Here is a 19,115-nt window from a genome sequence, read left to right as displayed (position 1 = left end):
ATATACACACATCTATGTAATCATTTTCATCAAACATGTGTCGTTATTAAACTTTTTAATGTATGTCTTAATCCATATGTGACAAACATATTGATCGATTTTTTTATTGCCAACCGAATTACATTTTAATTAATTAGTCAGTATAAGATGAAAAATTCAACTTTGTCCATTAAAAATGGTGACGTCTAAGGTGAGGGAGCTATTAAGTCCCTCACCGGTGAACCAGTAAACTTATACCGTTAGATGTAATCAATGACTTAAATTTATTAATATTAAACAAAGAATATGTATAATTATTCACATACAATTAAACTCTCATTATTTTATTTAATCTGAAAACAAACAACCACAAACTAATTTTCAACAACAATTCCACGAACCCAAAAACTTCTTTTCTAATAAATCATCTCAACAAAACATTCTGAAATTGTGATGGTTTAAGCAAATCACTTTTTTAAAAATTTCCTCATTGTTTTCTCTCTCGTAGACATTGGCATCTCCCATAAATTAAGGAAAACAAAACAAAATTCATTCGTCCTTCTCTCACACCTCCCATAATCCTTCTATTTGAAAACCCTATATATTTTCTCTCTGTTAAATTCAAAAAATCACCATCTTTTTAGTTTTTACTAACATATATAATAACCCATTTTTGGAATTTCTGGGAATTTTCTAGTTCACTAGAAATTGGGTTTGTGGTTGAAGATGAATGTCTCGGTTTTGTTGGGTTCTCTGAAGATAGATTGAAGAATCAATGTTGGAAGATGATGATTTATGGTTATGGTTGGATTGTGTGTGAACAATAGTCCATGTTATCTTTTTTAATTTTAATAGATCTAAGCCATTGATTATATCTAATGGTAAAATATTAGTGATCCACCGGTGAGGGACTTAACAGCTCCCTCACCTTATACGACACCATTAAAAATTGACAAAGAAGCATAATGATAAAAGCTACAAAAGAAATTTTTAATATATGCCGCGACATAAAAGTTTTTCATGTCTTTGCAACTATGATAAGACCACAACTAATTAAGGGTCTGTTTGGTAAAAATAAGCTATAAGCTAGCTGATAGCTGATAAGTTAGCTGATAGCTGAAAAACTAGCTTATAGCTGATAGCTGAAAAGCTAGCTTATTGAAATTAAAGTGTTTGGTAAAATTAGCTTTTAAAGTGGTTATTAAATATAAAATTACATAATTGATAGTGGGTAGTTTTTTTTTTAGAGTGGGTAGTTATTAAATTGAAGGGTAAAAATGGAATAAGTGTAAAAAGCTATAAGCTATAAGCTTAAACGCTACTTGAAATAGCATCTGAAAAAAAGCTATAAGCTAGTTTAAAAAGCTTGTTACCAAACACCTCTAATTTTTTGAAACAAGCTTATAAGCTCATATAATAAGCTATAAGCTAGCTTATTTGTGTTACCAAACACACCCTAAGGTTGCATCAATCACACTTGACTTGAACTTGATCCTCCATGATATCAATGATAAAGACACAAATGTGATTTAAGAGCTGATAATAGAAAAGGAAACTAAGTATCTTAAAGATAGAAAGCAAAGAAACAAACAAAGAATGCAACTGAAAAGGGTCTCAAGCCATGTTTAGATAAACAACTTAATTCAGAATAAATTAAAAAAAAAAAAAGGTAAAGTAAAGTCAAACTTTTGTCATATAAGCTATAAGTTTTTTGTCATATAAGCTATAAGTTTTCATAAGAGTTTATGAAAATAAGCTATTTTCATTAGCTCTCCTGATTAAACAGTCTCACAAGTCATAATAAGCTCAAATAAATCAATCCAAACAGACTCTTAAACGCCTAGAACTAAGGAATCAATCTTAGAAGGAGCACTCCGACCACTACTAGAAAGACTCCATTGATCAGAAACAAAGCTTGTTCTTGATGAAATTCCACAACCACCAGAAGCAGCAGCAACACCACATTTGGCCACAATCCTCACACTCTCAATCAACTCTTTGGTTTGAGACTCTTGTGACAAAATTTCCAATAACTTTTCAGGTGTTATACACAACTTCACTTTCCAAACCCCAATACTCTTACCACTACTATTACTCTTTTTCTTAATTCCACTACCACTATTAGTCCTACAAGAGAGAGACTCTGTAGAAGCTCTTTTGAGCAACCCTACACCTTGATAGTATTGATAATCCAATGACATTCTATACGGTGCCGGGAGAGGAGTAGTAGGAACACTTTGAGACCTAATGTGTCCTTGTCGGATAATCTGGTTGTCGCCGCTGGTTAGAGCGGCGGCAGAAACAAAAGAGCGGTCAACTTTGTTGTAAGATGATAGGACAGTCATCGGCAGTAAATAGTATGACTGTCCTGCCACCAACTCATCAAATTGGGAAAGTTGTTTGGAAAATTGGTCATTGGTTGTGAATATGGCATGACCATGGAATTCATTTGTGATGAAATTGACTGTAATTGGAGGATAGAATTCCATGATGTTACCATCTGATGTTATGATTTTGACCAATGTGTCTGGATCTGACGTGGCACCTAACAAGCAATTTCCCATGTTGGATTATAACTATGTGTGTGTGTGTGAAGTAATTTTTGTGATAGCGATGATGTTTTTCATTGTTTGTATTTATGGTGATTTGATGAGTAATTTGATTGGAAGGTATTCAAGGGCGGGAAAATTTAAGTGATGAAAAGAAAAAGATGTTCTTTTGTTGATTCTTCTTCTTGGAAAACAATGCTTTGGAAAAAACTGCTTGTTACAAATAATCCAATACACTTTATACCCCATCCTTATTACTTTTTTTTTTTGTATAAAATAAGTATATTTTAAATGGATCCCTATTACTTTTTTGTATAAAATACGTACTCCCTCCGTCCCAATTTGATTGACAGAGTTGACTATTGTGCACTATTCACACATATTGTTTTGACCTTATTTTTTTACTAATAAACAAAAATAAATATTAGCATATAAGATGTTGTTTGATTTGTCTCGATGAGTATTGTCAAAATATCAAATTTTTATAATTTTTACTATTATACAATTAAAAATATTAATCGTCAAAGTTATGCATCGACATGCGTAAAACAATCAACCGTGTCAATCAAATTGGGACGGAGGGAGTATATGTTAAATGGACCCATATCTCATCCCAATAACTAACTCAAGAAAGCACATAATATCATACATTGTCGGCTTGGAAGGTGGATATAAATGATGATTGGTCCAATGGATTTTCGAGAGACTCTGATAACATATTAGAATTGAGTAATTAAGCTTAACTCAATCTTACAAAACCGATTTGTAAGGTGAAGATTGTCGCTTACTTATAAATCTTTTTTCAAGCCAACTCACAGTCGATGTGCAACTTCTTAACAATTTATACCTCTGACAATTTAGGATTTTACGCGATGCTATACTATAAAACAACTCCAAACAACTTTAATTGTATTAGCATTGTATATTACCAAAAAAAAAGTATCCTAGGATGTAAGTGTGGGAAATAATTGATATTAAGCGGATTTTCATTAGTAATATGTCTTGTTACTTCTCTGTTTTTTTTTCTTTCTTTTTTTTCAAACTCTAAGGTTGTAAGTTAAGACAAACAAATTGAGTTACCTATACTGCAACAAAAAATGGCCACAAATTGATTATTTTGCTTTGTATCTTGAATTTTAGAACATTGTATTAAAGTTGGTCTGAATAATCTCATCTGAATACTTTGAGTTTTATGGCTATTATTGACTGAATATATGTTGATATTCAGTCTTTGTTTTAAAAGCACATAAAGTTAGTTAATTATTATTCGATCTATAGATAGTTTGGATTAGAGTTTGCAAAAGCATAGCTAGAAGGATAAAGAATGTACTTCAATAGGTTGTGCATGGTTTATTTGCTGGCTTTGTCAATAGTAAAATTACATAAAATAAAAAATTATAAAATAATTATAATTATGCTTCATAATTCATATATGTTGTTTTCATCACCTCTATCTTATTCCATTTTTGTCATCACAATATGCTAGGCCCACTATATAGAGAAGAAAGTAAAAGGACTTGAACATATAAACCTGCCAATTTCTTTGGGCTTTTACTTTTTCTTTTTGCACTTTTTTCTTTGTGCTTTGATAAAGTCATAGACGTGTCAAGAAATTAAAAATTAATTCAGTTGTCAAAATTATAGAAAACAAAAAATAAAAATCAGAATGGTTTGATTTTGATTCCTTAATTTGAAATTTTATACTCAGGGTGTGTTTGATCTGCTAAAAAATAAGGGACTAGACAAGACAACTTTTGTTGTACCCTGTTTGATTTGAAAAAGGTTATGGAACTGGACAAAGTAGGCAGCAAGGGACAGGACAAAAACAAGATTTTTTGTCCCTCACTAAACCACAAGACAACTTTTTGTCCACAGTATAACTATAAAAAATACGAAAATACCCATTTTATTTTCGAATATAAAATATTATCGCCCTATATCTCTCCGGTACAGTTTTGTCCTGTGCTGTTTTACGAATCAAACGTACCATCAGTATTTTTTAACATATTTTGGTCAAATAATAGTTGCAAGTAGTCAATTTTTTTTAAAAAATAGTTGCAAATGCAACTTGTGATGTGAGGCCTTAAAAAATATTTCAACTACGGTCGGTGGAAGCTTTAATTGGTCATGTTCGACGCAAGCCAAATGTTTGTCTTGCTCTCTAATGACTTCAAATTTTCTTTAAACAGCCACAGACAGATTCCTAGGTAGGTTGTTAGTTCCATGACTGCCCTGGAAGGGCGGAATCTCCTTCGTCTCGAGGTTCCAAAAAGGATAAGAAGAGGAACAATCTCCCTTTTAGGTTGATTCAGGTTCGTTTTAAGGGATGATGAAGCAGTTATGCCATTAACTTGTTGAGGGTTTGTGTTTTCAAATATAGCATCGTACACATATTATGTTAGTCATTGGATCTTGAAACAAAAAGGGTGGAAAACTTAACACATTTCCCATAAACGACATCACTAATCCTTTCAGACTAAACACACCCAAGAGTGAGGGAGGTTGTAGCCGGTGGACGTAGTGACGGATCCAGGAGCTTAGTACACTGGGGGCCAAAAAATAGTAAAATAATAAAAATTAATATAAATTTTTTTGTTACACAGTCCATGTAATTTTTTTTTATGTTATAGTATTATTTTTATCAAGGTTGTCAGAACCGGACCGGTCATCAAACCGGTGAACTTACCGGTTCAAGGTTCAATTGGTCGGACCGGGGTTCAATCGGGTCGAACCGTTTTTAATTAAATATATATTTTAATATTTTTTATATTATATAAAATAATATTAAACAAAAAATTACATAATATTTTGTATTTCACATTATTAAATATTTTGTATTCAATTCTTTCTTTATTTTTTTTACAAAGTTGTACTCAATTCTTATCTAACAATCTAACATGTTACTAGTAATCTCCCTAAAAAAAAATAGGTTACTAATAGTAATCTTTTATTAAAAAAAAATACTAGTAATCCTTTATTAAAAATTTTAGTAGTAGTTTATATTTGGGCCAATGAATAGTAAAAACATTTTTGACCCAAGCCCACTTATATATCTCTTAACCCTAATATTGGTATTTGACTAAAGAAAGGAAAGAAGAAGCAGCCGCCACATTATTTTGTTCTCTTCCCAATTCAATCTCCAAACAACATGTTCTCTTCCTCTTCTTATTTTTCTCGTTTCATTTTCTAAACATGATGTTTTAATGGTTCCTTTATTAATGAATATTTACTTGTTGCTTCTTCTTCTTCTCCACCTCCTTGAAATTCAGAAACACGTTATTATTTTATTTCCTCCTCCTCCTTCTCCTTTTGTTTTCAGATTAAAAAAAAAAAAACTCAAGAACCGCTAAACCGCCCGGCCGGTACACCGGTTTGAACTGATTCGTAACCGGTCTGAACGGTTTTTTTCCGGTCGGCTTGCTGTTCGTTTTTTCTCCAAACCGAACCATCTTCATGCCCGGTTCACGGTCTGACCGGTCCGGTTCGGTTTTGATAACCTTGATTTTTAGGAAGTTGTTGTTTAATAGTGACTGATGACTAAACGTCTCCGGGGAATATGTGAGGCACAAAAAATGAGTTCTTCCCCCTCAATCGAATTTTGTTCATGTGCAAGAGCCAAATATCAATCTTTTGATCACTTACTTAAGAGACCCAAAACTCTTACCAATTGAAACAACTATTTTTTTTAATTAAAATGCTATATTTTTAATAATTCAACACCTATAATTGTTCGACAATATAAATATTTTTACACCATAAATACATATCAATTAAATTCTTATTTATATAATCTAAATGATAAATAATAGATATAATTACAAATTATAATATACTAATTATATATGATATATTATGTATATGTAATTAAGAGGGAGGGGGGGCCTTAGCCACTGCTTACCTCCTCCAGGTCACGTTGGCCAACAGGTTCCCAAATAGAGGGGGGTGTACCTACAAGTACGTAAGTGTCATTGTTGGAAGTTTTATTTTTCTTGATCAATAAGCACAATGGAATTTAAATTAAAATTTAAAAATTACAAAATAGAACTTGACAATTTATTACTTATAATATTGTCTTCACTAATAATTGAAAAAGCTACAATTATAAGGCAGGCTTTGTCACATGCATTGACCTACAAAGATTGAATTCTATTCATGTATAATATAATTCAAGATTTACATGTTGGTGTCTGTCTCATCTGAGGGAAAGTCATTGTCAACCTCTAAATAATTTTGTCTATTTAACATTTATTCTTTACTATGTAATCTCCACCAACACATATAGTTATACTTTCCCCTATTGTCTTCACTAAAAAAAATTATTACGTCAATCAAATTATTTTTTGTTACTTACCCACGTGGGCCCAATGATCCGGCAAAATGCATAAGTCTACAAAACTACATGCTTGAAATACTCATTTCTCCGAATTTGTAACTTTGACGACGTTAACGTAATTGATCGGATCTATACTAAATTAAAGCTAATCACTTACTCCTATTTAACTGAAAGAGAAAGAAAAAACGATTTGAAAGAGTGATTTAAAATAAAAACCGACTTTAAACCGCTCTTTTTTGATAGATAAAAAGAAGAAAAGTGATCTAGGTTAAAAGAGGGGGGGACAAATTTTTGCCAAATAATAGGCTAAGTTTGACAAATAAAAATTATTTAAGCAAAGTCTTATTCAGTCCAACCTATCACCATTCCATGACACCCCATCTAATAAATTTTGAGCAACTCCCTTGGCTGTCAATTTTTGTTTCAAAGAAGATGTAAATTCTTATATTTCAACAATGATATTTTTGTACTTTATTCAACTAGAAAAGCTTTCAAGTATTTGCCGCTTAAGCTATACATAATTTTGTACCTATCTTTTATCACTTTCTAATTGTCATTATGTACCTTACACAAGAATTAGTCATAACAATTTCACTTAAAATGAAAGCCTTGCATCCATTATTATTCTCTACAAGTATAGTACTATACTTCATACATCAAATATTAATTCACACAATGCATGAATATGAATATCCTTGTTGTGAGTATAATTTTTGGTTGTATCTAATTATGTGTCTAGTGATTGTGTCATTGGCAGGCATTACATCAGGCTTAGCTTTAGGAATATTGTCATACAATCCAGTTGATCTTGAAGTTCTCATTAAAGCAGGCAGACCAAAAGATAAAAAGAATGCAGGTTGGTTGGTTATTTAGATATGTCACTACATTCTTTGCTCATCATCCCCTGCATATATAATGCGATGTGATGTCCCTATGAGCTTAGCTCAATTGGTAGGAACGTTGCATTATATATATGCAAGAATCAGAGTTCAAACTTTGAACACTCCAATTATTCATTTTAAATGTGAATTTTTTTTTTTGACATATTAATGGTGAAATTTATAACCAATTGACTTCTTAACAAATACTTCTGAGGCAATTTGAAACGACGTATTGAAACAACTTATGACATGTTTGTTAGATAATAATATTATTAGGGCTTTAAGTATTGGGCTTTATATGTTAGTAGTTTAGTAGTCCATTAGGAATTATTATAAATTATATTGTAATCCTTATTTTGTTAAGTAATGCTATTATAATATTATTGAAACCCTAGCCGTCACTTTATGTTTCTCTCTGAACTTTAACATGGTATCTAGAGCAATGTTCGATCCGCCTTGAACCACATGTTGGCTTCCGTTGTGAGTTCCCAAAAGTTTGGGAATATGTTTGCTCTGCTCTTTGATGATTAGTGGTCTGGTTAGTCCTTTTGATTTGTTTTATTTTTGTTAGTTATTTGGTTGATTCGATTAGAATCTTGTAGGCTGTTTTGTTTTCGCATCCTATTGGTTCAAAGGTTCTTTAGGGATGGTGTTCTTCTCGGTTTGATTTGCTTTTGTTCGTGTTGGTATGTAATTGATATTAAGAACAATGATATCAATTATTGGTAAGTAATTGATTTGCTTTTTGTGTCCAATAAATTGATGTGGTAGAACACATATTGCACCAAATTCTAGAACAGTGATGAAAGCTTGTTCTCGGCTAAAATTTTGATTGGTTTGGTTGGTTTCGTTTGATTTGTTTTGGTTTGGATTGATTTGATTCTGATTGGTTCCATTTAGATCGGTCTATTTGATTCGTTCGGTTTAGTCATGTTCTGTTTAGTTTAGTTCAGTTTGTTGCGGTTTGGTTTGATTTGTTTGGTTATGTTTGGTTGAATATCTGAATCCGGTGAGGGAATACTCACATTGAATCCGGTGAGGGAATACTCACATTGAATCCGGTGAGGGAGTACTCACAATCTGAATCCGGTGAGGGAATACTCACATTGAATCCGGTGAGGGAATACTCACATTGAATCCGGTGAGGGAATACTCACATTGAATCCGGTGAGGGAATACTCACAATTTGAAATTTGAATCCGGTGAGGGAATACTCACATTGAATCCGGTGAGGGAATACTCACATTGAATCCGGTGAGGGAATACTCACATTGAATCCGGTGAGGGAATACTCACAATCTGTCCGTCTGGTGAGCGAAAACTTGCAATCTGTCTGGTGAGCGAATACTCACAATCTGAATATCTGAATCCGGTGAGGGAATACTCACAATATGACTATTTGAAACTCTGAAACTCTGAAGCCTGAAATCTGAAGCCTGAAGCTGAAGTTGAATCTGGTTCACCACTTCGGTTAATGCAATTAGTTAATTTAGTTTATTTTCAGGGTTGATTTTGTGACAAGCTCCAAGCTTAGTAAGCTTTAGCTTGAGGGGTAGTATTAGAAATAAAATATTTAGTTAGAGTAGTTTGATTTTCGTTTTTTGTTTGACAAACTCTCGATGATTATCTGATAATGCATCGTGAGTTTGAGGGGAAGTGTTAGATAATAATATTATTAGGGCTTTAAGTATTGGGCTTTATATGTTAGTAGTTTAGTAGTCCATTAGGAATTATTATAAATTATATTGTAATCCTTATTTTGTTAAGTAATGCTATTATAATATTATTGAAACCCTAGCCGTTACTTTATGTTTCTCTCTGAACTTTAACAATGTTCATAAGTTGTTTTCAACTTATTTCTATAAGATTTGATTTGATTTTTTATTATTGAAATAGCTTATATATAAGCACTTATATGATAATTGCTTAAATTGCATTGATGTGTTACTTTATTTGCAGAAAGGATTCAACCATTTGTAAAGAATGGACATTTTGTCTTGTGTACTCTTCTTCTAGGAAAATCATTGGCTATGGAGGTATATGTATACAAGTGATATAACACATTTTTACACCTATTTTTTGAGGAATTTGTTTGAACCCTTTTTTACCACTAAGTTGACTCTTCATAAACATACCAGATTTTAAAATAGTCTACATGTACGTTATCTATTCAATTGTACAATTTTGGTCTCCAAATTTTAATCGCACGAATTGGATGCTCAAATATTCCACTTGTATTACTCTTTCCATTTACCTTTGCAAGATTATAAATGATAACTGATCCTAAATGTTTCTGTTGAAGGCACTGCCAATTTTTATGGACACAATCATACCATCATGGTTTACTATTCTTATATCAGCACCATTGGTGACTGTATTTGCAGAGGTAATGTTTGTTTCAATAAATGAAGTTACATTTATTATATAATAAATCCAGTTTTTCTTGAATTTAACTTATATCATACATGTTATTTCAGATTTTACCTCAAGCTGTATGCTCTAGATATGGACTTTCTTTTGGAGCAAAATTGGCTCCTTTTACTCATTTGCTTTTGTTGATCTTCTTCCCAATAACTTATCCAGCTAGTAAGGTAAATAATATGCTTTTTGTATGTTTTTTTTGACTAAAAATAAAGGATATTCATTCATTCAAACTGATAGAGTACATCGATGTAATACAAATTCAAATTTGCTAAAAACAAAAAGGATGAATCTGCAAACAAACTCACAGCATCCATGTGTTGGGTCATCACGAGGGGGCAGCCGGGGGATCATCCACATTGGGCTTAAGAACAACTCTACAAGTGAGTTGGACACCACACTCTTACCCAAAACCTTAAGGTGTTAGGTTTATGGGTCATCTCACTTATAAAGTGTTCAACCTCCACTTTTCTAAGCAATGTGGGACTTAACCACTCACACTTGCTACAACAATCTCCCCCTCAAGTGTGAGTCTATCCACTCTTGGATATGCTCCCCCTCAAGCGGAAGCTTTCTTCATCCTACACTTGTACCGCCGTAAGCCACACTGCTCCACGGGACTCGCCGCCTGACCACCTTTGTCAGGAAGACTTTCGATACAAGGAGCCAGTTTAACCCTTCGTCGAACCATCGGCTCTGATACCACTGTTGGGTCATCACGAGGGGGCAGCCGGGGGATCATCCACATTGGGCTTAAGAACAACTCTACAAGTGAGTTGGACACCACACTCTTACCCAAAACCTTAAGGTTTTGGGTAAGAGTGTGGTGTCCAACTCACTTGTAGAGTTGTTCTTAAGCCCAATGTGGATGATCCCCCGGCTGCCCCCTCGTGATGACCCAACACCATGTTAATAGCATAAAACGGCAAATTACATAAGCCTACATATATGACTATATTGAAGTGTCTGGAATGTCCATGCCCCCAGATCTGCAGTGTTGATGACACAAAAGTCGACATTGGATAGATTTGTACTTGATCGGATCTAATCCTTCAACCTGAAACAAATGAACACCGCACAAAGACGGGAAAACAAAATACACCGCACAAAGACGGCACAACAGAATACACCGCACAAGGACGGGATAACAAATAACACAAAACCAAACAAATATGTGAAAAATCACACTTATTTAACAACGAGAAAGAAAAAACAATTTGGAGGGGTGATTTTAGGTCAAGATTTGACCTGAAATCACCCCTCTTTGATAAATTAAGAAGAAGAAAAAAGGTGACGGCTAGGGTTAGAACTTAGGAGATGAGAGAAAAAAAAATAGCGCACCCCTCTTCTATATGCTTTTTGTATGTTGTAAATTCTAATATGGGAAACTTCATTAAGTGGTTCATGGTGGAACAATATTCAAAATATTATCGACAATATACGTTGAAAGTATAATTTAATGGTAATTTTCATTTATTATTAAAATAAAGACTTAATTGACATCGGTTTGATTAAAAAAACATATAATAAAGATGTGACTCGTACTAAATTGACGTTAATAATATCATTTTTTTACTGTAAAAATGAGAAGGGTCGTAATTTTTATTTTAAAAAAATATTATCGACAGTTGTTAGGATTTATGATGATTTTAAGCATTGGTTCACGATGGACTACTTGTTAAACTGGTCCATGATAGCATTAACCCTATTAATTATATCCAGCCAATGTTATGTATTAAATTTGTAAAGGACACCGGCAGAGCAAGAGTTTAGACTCAAATGGTTGGTTAATAAGCTTAATGAACTTCAGTTAAGGTTTGGAACAGTTGTTGAACAAACTATTTACTTCTCGCTTAAACTTTGGATCATCGGGGTCTATTTTCCCGAAGAACCGAAGGGTTAAGAGAGAAAAAACAAGTAGGTTAAATTGCACTTTTGACTCTCTAATTTTTACGAATTTGCGATTTTGGCCCCCTAATTTTCATAATGGCACTTTTGGCCTCCTAACTGTAGCCCCTTTTGTCAAAGGCTGACCCCACTAATTTTGATCAAGTCAACGCACACGTGGACAATGACTCCTATGACATGCTAACGTGACATGTGAGTCCCTGTCCATGTGTGTTGACTTGGACAAAGATGCAATTTAGCCAAAAAAAAGTACTAACGCAGACATGAACATAGATACAAACAACAAGTGGTTGGTCTGAATGATAAGGGACTCGGACATTTTTTGCAAATGGTTAGGAGTTCAATCATTGACTGTTGTGTATGAGAAAATCAAGTTAAGTGTGGTCGTGTGGACCAGTTTTAAACATTGTGTGTCCAATAGATATCTCGACAGAGATTAGTTACTGCTAAAGATGATGAATTTTTGTGTGCCTGCCTATTACATAGTTATAAAAAGATTAATATTTCTAAGTCTCTTTCTATTTTGACAGCTGCTGGATTGGGCTCTAGGAAAAGAACATTCAGTTATTTTAAGAAGATCAGAGTTGAAGACATTTGTGGACTTGCATGCAGATCAGGTTTTCCCCCCTAATATATTCTATTTGGACTAAAGCCATGTTTTGATAAACAACTTAATTAAAAAGCTTATAGAATAAGCACTTATTATGTAAATGTTATAAGCTATATCTTGTTTCATAAGCTATCCCGAAGAGCTTATGAAAATGTTATAAACTGTTTTCATAAGCTCTCTGGAATAGTCTCAAAAGTGCCTATTCCAAGAAAAAAAGCTCAAAAAATTAATCCAAACATGTCCTTGATCATAAGTGATAAGCAAGTAGCTAAAATATTCATATGCAGGCAGGGAAGGGTGGAGAATTGTCACATCATGAAACTTCTATAATCACAGGTGCTATGGATTTGACTCAGAAGACAGCTATAGATGCAATGACACACATATCTGAAACTTTTTCTCTTGATATAAATTCCAAATTAGACATGTAATAATATGTCATTACTCTTAAATTTTAAGTCATTTATATAAATTTTCTTTTCAATCTGTAATGATTAAATGAAGTTAATTTTCTTCATCAGGCATACAATGACACAAATAATGAGTAAAGGTCACAGTAGAGTACCTATTCATTCTGGCAATCCCAGAAATATTATTGGCCTCATCTTGGTAAGTAATTGAAGAATAAAATATGATAAATGTAATGAATTTATGTAATTTCTGTTTATTTGAATTTATTTGAATTTAAGTAATTGTGGCCGCAACGTATCGGTTGTGGTAGCTCTTATTGTGTGGCAGCTACCGCATCCGCGCACGGCTGTGGATGTGAACTGCAGTAGTCATAATTGATCATTTTCTCACATATAAATTCATCTAGTATCAATTAATTTATCTGTTATCCGCTACTTTTCTCAACATTGTTTATAATTATATCATATATTCATATTCATATAATGTTACTAAACAATTAATTCTTTTGCATAGGTTAAGAATTTAATCTTCTGCAGACCAGAGGATGAGACACCAATAAAGAATTTGATTATCAGGAAAATTCCTAGGTAAGACAACTAGTATGACTACATTTTATAAGACAAATGTTATTTTAGACTCAAAATCATTATCTTGATTCGATACTAAACTAAACCCAATTGATACGAATCTCTAGTGTGTCCATTACTGGAGACGAAAGTTGCAATCCCTAATGCCTTGCCCCTCTCCCTCCAGCCGGGAGCTAAACCCGGGGAGTGAGAAGAGAAGGAAGGGAAGAATTGCCGTTAAGGATGTTGAGGGGACCCGTGAAGGTTATATTTGAAATGACAACAAATGTGAATTATTTTTGTGTGCGTGGTAACCCGATAGAATGACATTTTATCTATCACTCAAAAATTAGTTCATAAGATGAGCGTGTCCAACCACATCTATATTAAGTAACCCAGGAAACTTGGCAATGTGTACCGATTATGACTCAAAAAATAGGTCTTCCGAATTTAAGATTTGAATCTTGATTCGATAATCATGCTTTGAATTATTACTAATATACTAATCGAATGATTTACAACAGGGTATATGAAAGTTGGCCACTATATGAGATATTGAATCAATTCAAGAAAGGTCATAGCCATATGGCCGTTGTTTTGAAGGGAAAAATGGAAACAGAAAGCAATGAAGCTCATGCTGTGGATTCACCTATATTTTTGAATATAATAACTAATAAAGAATCAAACCAAGCTCAAATTAATATTGGAGGTAACATCTTACACAATTTTTTCACATAGTATCATGTCAAATCAAACAACATACTATATTTTCCCCTAATTATACATATGGGCTACACTCACAATTCAATCGCAATAATTTCGTTATAATGGTATTCACCGTAAGTAGCACAGCTCATTCGGAAAAAACTTGCCCTTGAATATAAGTACCTTTTTCAAATTCTTAAATACAGTTTTTTTTTTCTTTTTCTTTTCTAACATACCCTTTATTAATAATACTACTTCATCCGTACCACAATATATATCACTTTGGTACTTTTACGCATATTAAGAAATATAATTAATGTTGTATGAAAAAGAGAAATTATGAGTTAGTTTACAAAATTATCCTTCATTAATTGTATGAGAAAGATAAATTGAAAAATTGAAAGAATAGAGAGTAATAAATAATTAAGGAATAATAGGAAAAATAACATTGAATGCTTCATTGGTATTGTAAAATGACGTATAATTTAGTACAAATTTTTTCTTCAAAGTGAAACACATAATTTACCATATTTTTTTTATAAAGGATAATCTAGTAAAATTTTAAAATATACACATTAATTACGCTTTATATTTTTCTTAATATATGGTTGCGTTTGATTCGTAAAACAGCAAGGATTGTACAGAACAGTACATAACAGAACAAGATAATACAGGACAGGACAAAACTGTATTGGAGAGATATATGACGATAATATTTTTATATTCGAAAATAAAATGGGTATTTTCGTATTTTTTATAGTTGTACCGTAGACAAAAAGTTGTCCCCGTGGTTTAGTGAGGAACAAAAAATCTTGTTTTTGTCCGGTCTCTTGCTACCTAATTTGTCCAGTACCATAATCAGTTTCAAATCAAACAAGGAAGTTATCCTGTCCAGTTTCCTGTTTTTTAGCGGATCAAATGCACCCTATCTGACAACTACTAAAGCTACTAATAAAAAGGGAGTAAAGATGGTATTATTAAGATGAATTAATTCCTTGAAACAATTTTTTTTTCTGGAAAATGTTGGTTAATATTATAATAAATGTATAAACTATGTTTGTGAATATGGAATATGCAGAATCAAATTCTTCCTATGTACTGGAAATGAGTCAGAGAAGTTCAATTCCGGAATCAAGTGATGTGGAATTTCATAGTCCAACATTAGAAAATATGATGGTACTAGACAATGATGTTGGACAAGAATCAAAGCAATGGGATCAAGAAATTGGATGTATGACACATGAACAAATAATGTCTCTTAATTCTGGTGTTATGCATGATGAGGCTATTGGTATCATTACAATGGAGGATCTTATGGAGGAGTTATTACAGGTTAGCATAGTACTTTTATTTTATTCTTTGACAAATCATGCTAGTTTTTTTTTTTCTAAATTTTGTTAGTGAGCAGATTTCATATTTTTGTCAATTTTTTTCAAGTAGTCTAATGTTAAGACTCACGTACATTAGCATGGAGAATTGAAGAATCTCGTGGAGGAATACTTTTACATAGGCATAAAATTTAGACGCACACAAATAAATCAAAATAAAATAGTCACATCAATGAATATCACTTTAATCATTTTCTTTTTAATTGTTTTCATTTCATGTGTGTATGCCTAACATGTAATATTTGATGTTGTGCCTAGCAATTATTTCTCTCGTGGAGAGATTCTAATTTAGACCCCTACATTTCAATTTTTGTGATTAATTCACACTGCGAGGACTACAATCCATAACATGACATTCGTAACAGCTGAAATTGAAAAATATTTAATGCGACCATGATCAGATAAATTTTACTATTTAACGTGAATAGTTGAAAATTTATGAGTTCCAACTTATTGCAATATATCTACCAACTAAATTTTGCTCATAAAGACACTACGACCACTATTAACTTAAGACCTTTACAACTACCAACTAAAATTGTACTTAAATGTTACACTACGACCACTTGGGGTTGGTCGAGTGGTGTTGGCTTGGGCCCTTGGAGTATGCTCCTCTCAAGGTCTCAGGTTCGATTCCCATTGGTGTCAATTTCGGTGGGCTAAGTCCATACAGAGCAAAAAAACTCTGGCTTTAAATGGGGCCCTCGCAAGTGGGCGGTGGGATTGGTCCCCTTGGATTAGTCGGTCCTAAGGCCGGATACCAAGTTTTCAAAAAAAAAATGTATGTACCCAAAAAAAAATGTACTTACATGACTTTCTCAAGTTTCTATTTATAATAATTCAATTTTTTTGGTGTTATAATTATAATATATATTTTCAGTAATACTATTTTCTACCATGCACCATTGATGCTGATTTTATATGTTGTTGTTTTGCTTTACAAGGGAGACATATTGGATGAAACTGATGAATATGTTCACCTTCAAAAGAAGTGAGTAAATTCCTATTGAATTCCCATTGGTATCATATTTATTTCTAATTTTTCCCCTTACCCAAATAAAACAATAACAAATTTCTTGTTTCAACTTTTTCTTATTTTCAGCATTAGAATTAACCTGCAACAATCACATAGATCACAATCAAGATCATCAAGAAGAACATTTGGATCCAGTCGTCGTTGAACAACTTTCTAGCTAACAAATATTTACTCTCAATTAATTAAGATTTCATTTGTGGATACATTTGTTACAATGTTATATATGCTTTTTGTTTTTTAGATATATACTAAAAACAGCAAACAGTAACAATTCCAAAATGTGCTTTATTTTTTTTTTTTTTTACTACATTCATCTAAATTGTTACATTATCTTTTATAGGTTAAATTAACTTTTGACCTCCTAACTTTTATAAATTTACAATTTTGCCCACTTATCTTTTAAAATAGCACTTTTGGTCTCCCTAACTTTCACAAACTTTCAGTTTTGACCACCTAACTTTAGTCCATTTTGCAAAAGGATGACCTCATTGATTTTGACCAAGTCAATGCACGTGTGGCAAGTGACTCATTTGCCACGTCGACATATCTTGACACGTGGACAATGACCCGTATGACATGTGAGTCATTGTCCATGTGGCGATATATGCTGACGTGGTGTGTAAGTCACTTGCCACATATGCGTTAATTTGGTCAGAGGGCCAAAATTGTAAGTTTGTCAAAATTAAAGTGTCAAAAGTATTATTTTAAAAGTTAAGATGTTAAAATTGCAAGTTTGTGAAAGTTAAGCTGGTCAAACGTACAACTTATCTAATTAACTCCATACTTATGTGTTTTGTAAATCAAAATCAGTACCTCAACCAAATAAAGCACAACCCAAAAAAAAAGTTTAAGATAAGGATAATAGAGCGATGAGTTTCATTTCATGACCATTCATTAACATTTAGGATAAGATACATCTCACTAAAAATATCTCCATACAAAACCAACAACAAATAACCAAATTCAACACATTATCACACAAAAGATACCATGAAAACTCTAATTTTTGCATCAAACCCATCTCTCCATTTCTCAAAACATTCTCCATTCAAACCAAAATTACCAATTTTTCACCCCAAAACATCAAAAAAATTCAACTACCAATTAACCACATTGAAACCACAAGCAAGTGCAAAAGGCTTCTCCAATACAAGAAAACCATCATCAACAAATAAAAAAATTAATGATGTTACTATCATGAAGAATCCCAACAAAAAGAATAATGATGAAGAAGATGAGCTTCCTAAAGTAGTTATGTATAGAATAATAGGTAGAATATTGTTTAGTGTTTTAGTTCCAATGGCATTAGGATTATCATTTTTGCATCTTTATGGTGAGTTAAAAGAAAGAGAAATATGGAATGGTCCTTTATGGGTACCATTTATGACAACTCTTATAACTTTTGGAGCTTCTTCACTTGGAATTGCATATGGTGTACTTTCTAGTAGTTTGGATGCTGAGAGAGAAGGTACTTTGCTTGGGTTTCAAGAAATTGAGAAGAATTGGGTTGAGATGTGGCAACAAGAGGATGTAAGTGATGATTAAATTCGTAGCTAGCGCCATTATTATTGATGATACAACAATGTTTTATAAACATGCAATTTTTCGCTACCCCATTTTGTTAATCACATGTAATATTATATCGTAGTTAATTCAGTTGAATAGATGGTTAATTTAAACCACAATGATATTTGTGATTAATTTGATGGGAAAAACCGGCATAGAGAAAATAAATGAACGCAATCAACAACACAAGAATATAACGTGGAAACTCCAAAACCGGAGAAAAAACCACGGCCGTTGTCAAAACCGACAACCAGAGAATAAACACTATGTGAAAATTGTTACAACACATAGACTACCCTCAACCTTCCCTTGGCCCCCAATACACCCACACTCTCCAAAGCAAATACCTAACTACATCTCTCAACCCTCTAATACAAGAGTACAAGAGAAAAACAAAAAAATGTCAGATATAAGCTTAAAGTGCTACTGACTGGTGCAATTATAAACAAAGAACTTAGGTCCATTATATAGCTTTGATTTCCCCCTTGCTTCACAATTCTAAGCGATGTGGGACTTCTTCAATATAATTTCTTTGACCTTTTTTTTCTTCTTCATTAGCAATGTGGGACTTACATTGCAATCAACCCCAACAATCTCCACCTTGATTGTAATGGTCTTCAATCTTCATTGTCTACACCGACAATCATTATCTTATGCTTCCATTGTCTATACCGACAATCATTGTCTTCACCGACAATCATAATTCTTATTGTCTATACCGACAAATTAAATTATCATACTCCACCATAAAGAGTATACTCC

General features: G+C 32.8%; 3 protein-coding genes across 3 annotated transcripts; 2 read left to right on the top strand and 1 right to left on the bottom strand.

The window, feature by feature from the left end:
- Positions 1-1,582: 1,582 nt before the first annotated feature.
- On the bottom strand, positions 1,583-2,580 carry LOC123909469. Its single transcript, XM_045960310.1, has one exon. The coding sequence runs from the start codon at positions 2,541-2,543 to the stop codon at positions 1,812-1,814; it is 732 nt and encodes a 243-aa protein (XP_045816266.1). The 5' UTR covers positions 2,544-2,580; the 3' UTR covers positions 1,583-1,811.
- Positions 2,581-7,461: 4,881 nt separating this feature from the next.
- LOC123904806 (DUF21 domain-containing protein At2g14520-like) lies at positions 7,462-16,948 on the top strand. Its single transcript, XM_045954418.1, has 12 exons — positions 7,462-7,717; positions 9,702-9,778; positions 10,045-10,128; positions 10,220-10,333; positions 12,602-12,688; positions 12,969-13,108; positions 13,203-13,290; positions 13,606-13,679; positions 14,183-14,367; positions 15,442-15,695; positions 16,696-16,742; positions 16,854-16,948. The coding sequence occupies exons 1-12, from the start codon at positions 7,462-7,464 to the stop codon at positions 16,930-16,932; spliced, it is 1,485 nt and encodes a 494-aa protein (XP_045810374.1). The 3' UTR covers positions 16,933-16,948.
- Positions 16,949-17,670: 722 nt separating this feature from the next.
- On the top strand, positions 17,671-18,488 carry LOC123911061 (uncharacterized protein PAM68-like). Its single transcript, XM_045962393.1, has one exon. It carries the CDS (start codon positions 17,778-17,780, stop codon positions 18,330-18,332), a length of 555 nt encoding a protein of 184 aa, XP_045818349.1. The 5' UTR covers positions 17,671-17,777; the 3' UTR covers positions 18,333-18,488.
- The last annotated feature ends 627 nt before the right edge of the window (positions 18,489-19,115 follow it).

This window comes from Trifolium pratense, linkage group LG2 (assembly GCF_020283565.1).
Source record: "Trifolium pratense cultivar HEN17-A07 linkage group LG2, ARS_RC_1.1, whole genome shotgun sequence".
NCBI lineage: Eukaryota > Viridiplantae > Streptophyta > Magnoliopsida > Fabales > Fabaceae > Trifolium > Trifolium pratense.
Note: the sequence above shows the minus strand (reverse complement) of the source record. Positions and strands in the feature narration are given on the sequence as shown.

Bases quoted from the DNA above. Each gene is read 5' to 3' on its own strand.
- LOC123904806 (XM_045954418.1), top strand. From the start codon at position 7,462: ATGAAAGCCTTGCATCCATTATTATTCTCTACAAGTATAGTACTATAC. The intron at 13,109-13,202 runs GTAATAATATGT...TTTCTTCATCAG, and splicing joins ATAAATTCCAAATTAGACAT to GCATACAATGACACAAATAA. The intron at 13,680-14,182 runs GTAAGACAACTA...GATTTACAACAG, and splicing joins ATTATCAGGAAAATTCCTAG to GGTATATGAAAGTTGGCCAC.
- LOC123909469 (XM_045960310.1), bottom strand. From the start codon at position 2,543: ATGGGAAATTGCTTGTTAGGTGCCACGTCAGATCCAGACACATTGGTC.
- LOC123911061 (XM_045962393.1), top strand. From the start codon at position 17,778: ATGAAAACTCTAATTTTTGCATCAAACCCATCTCTCCATTTCTCAAAA.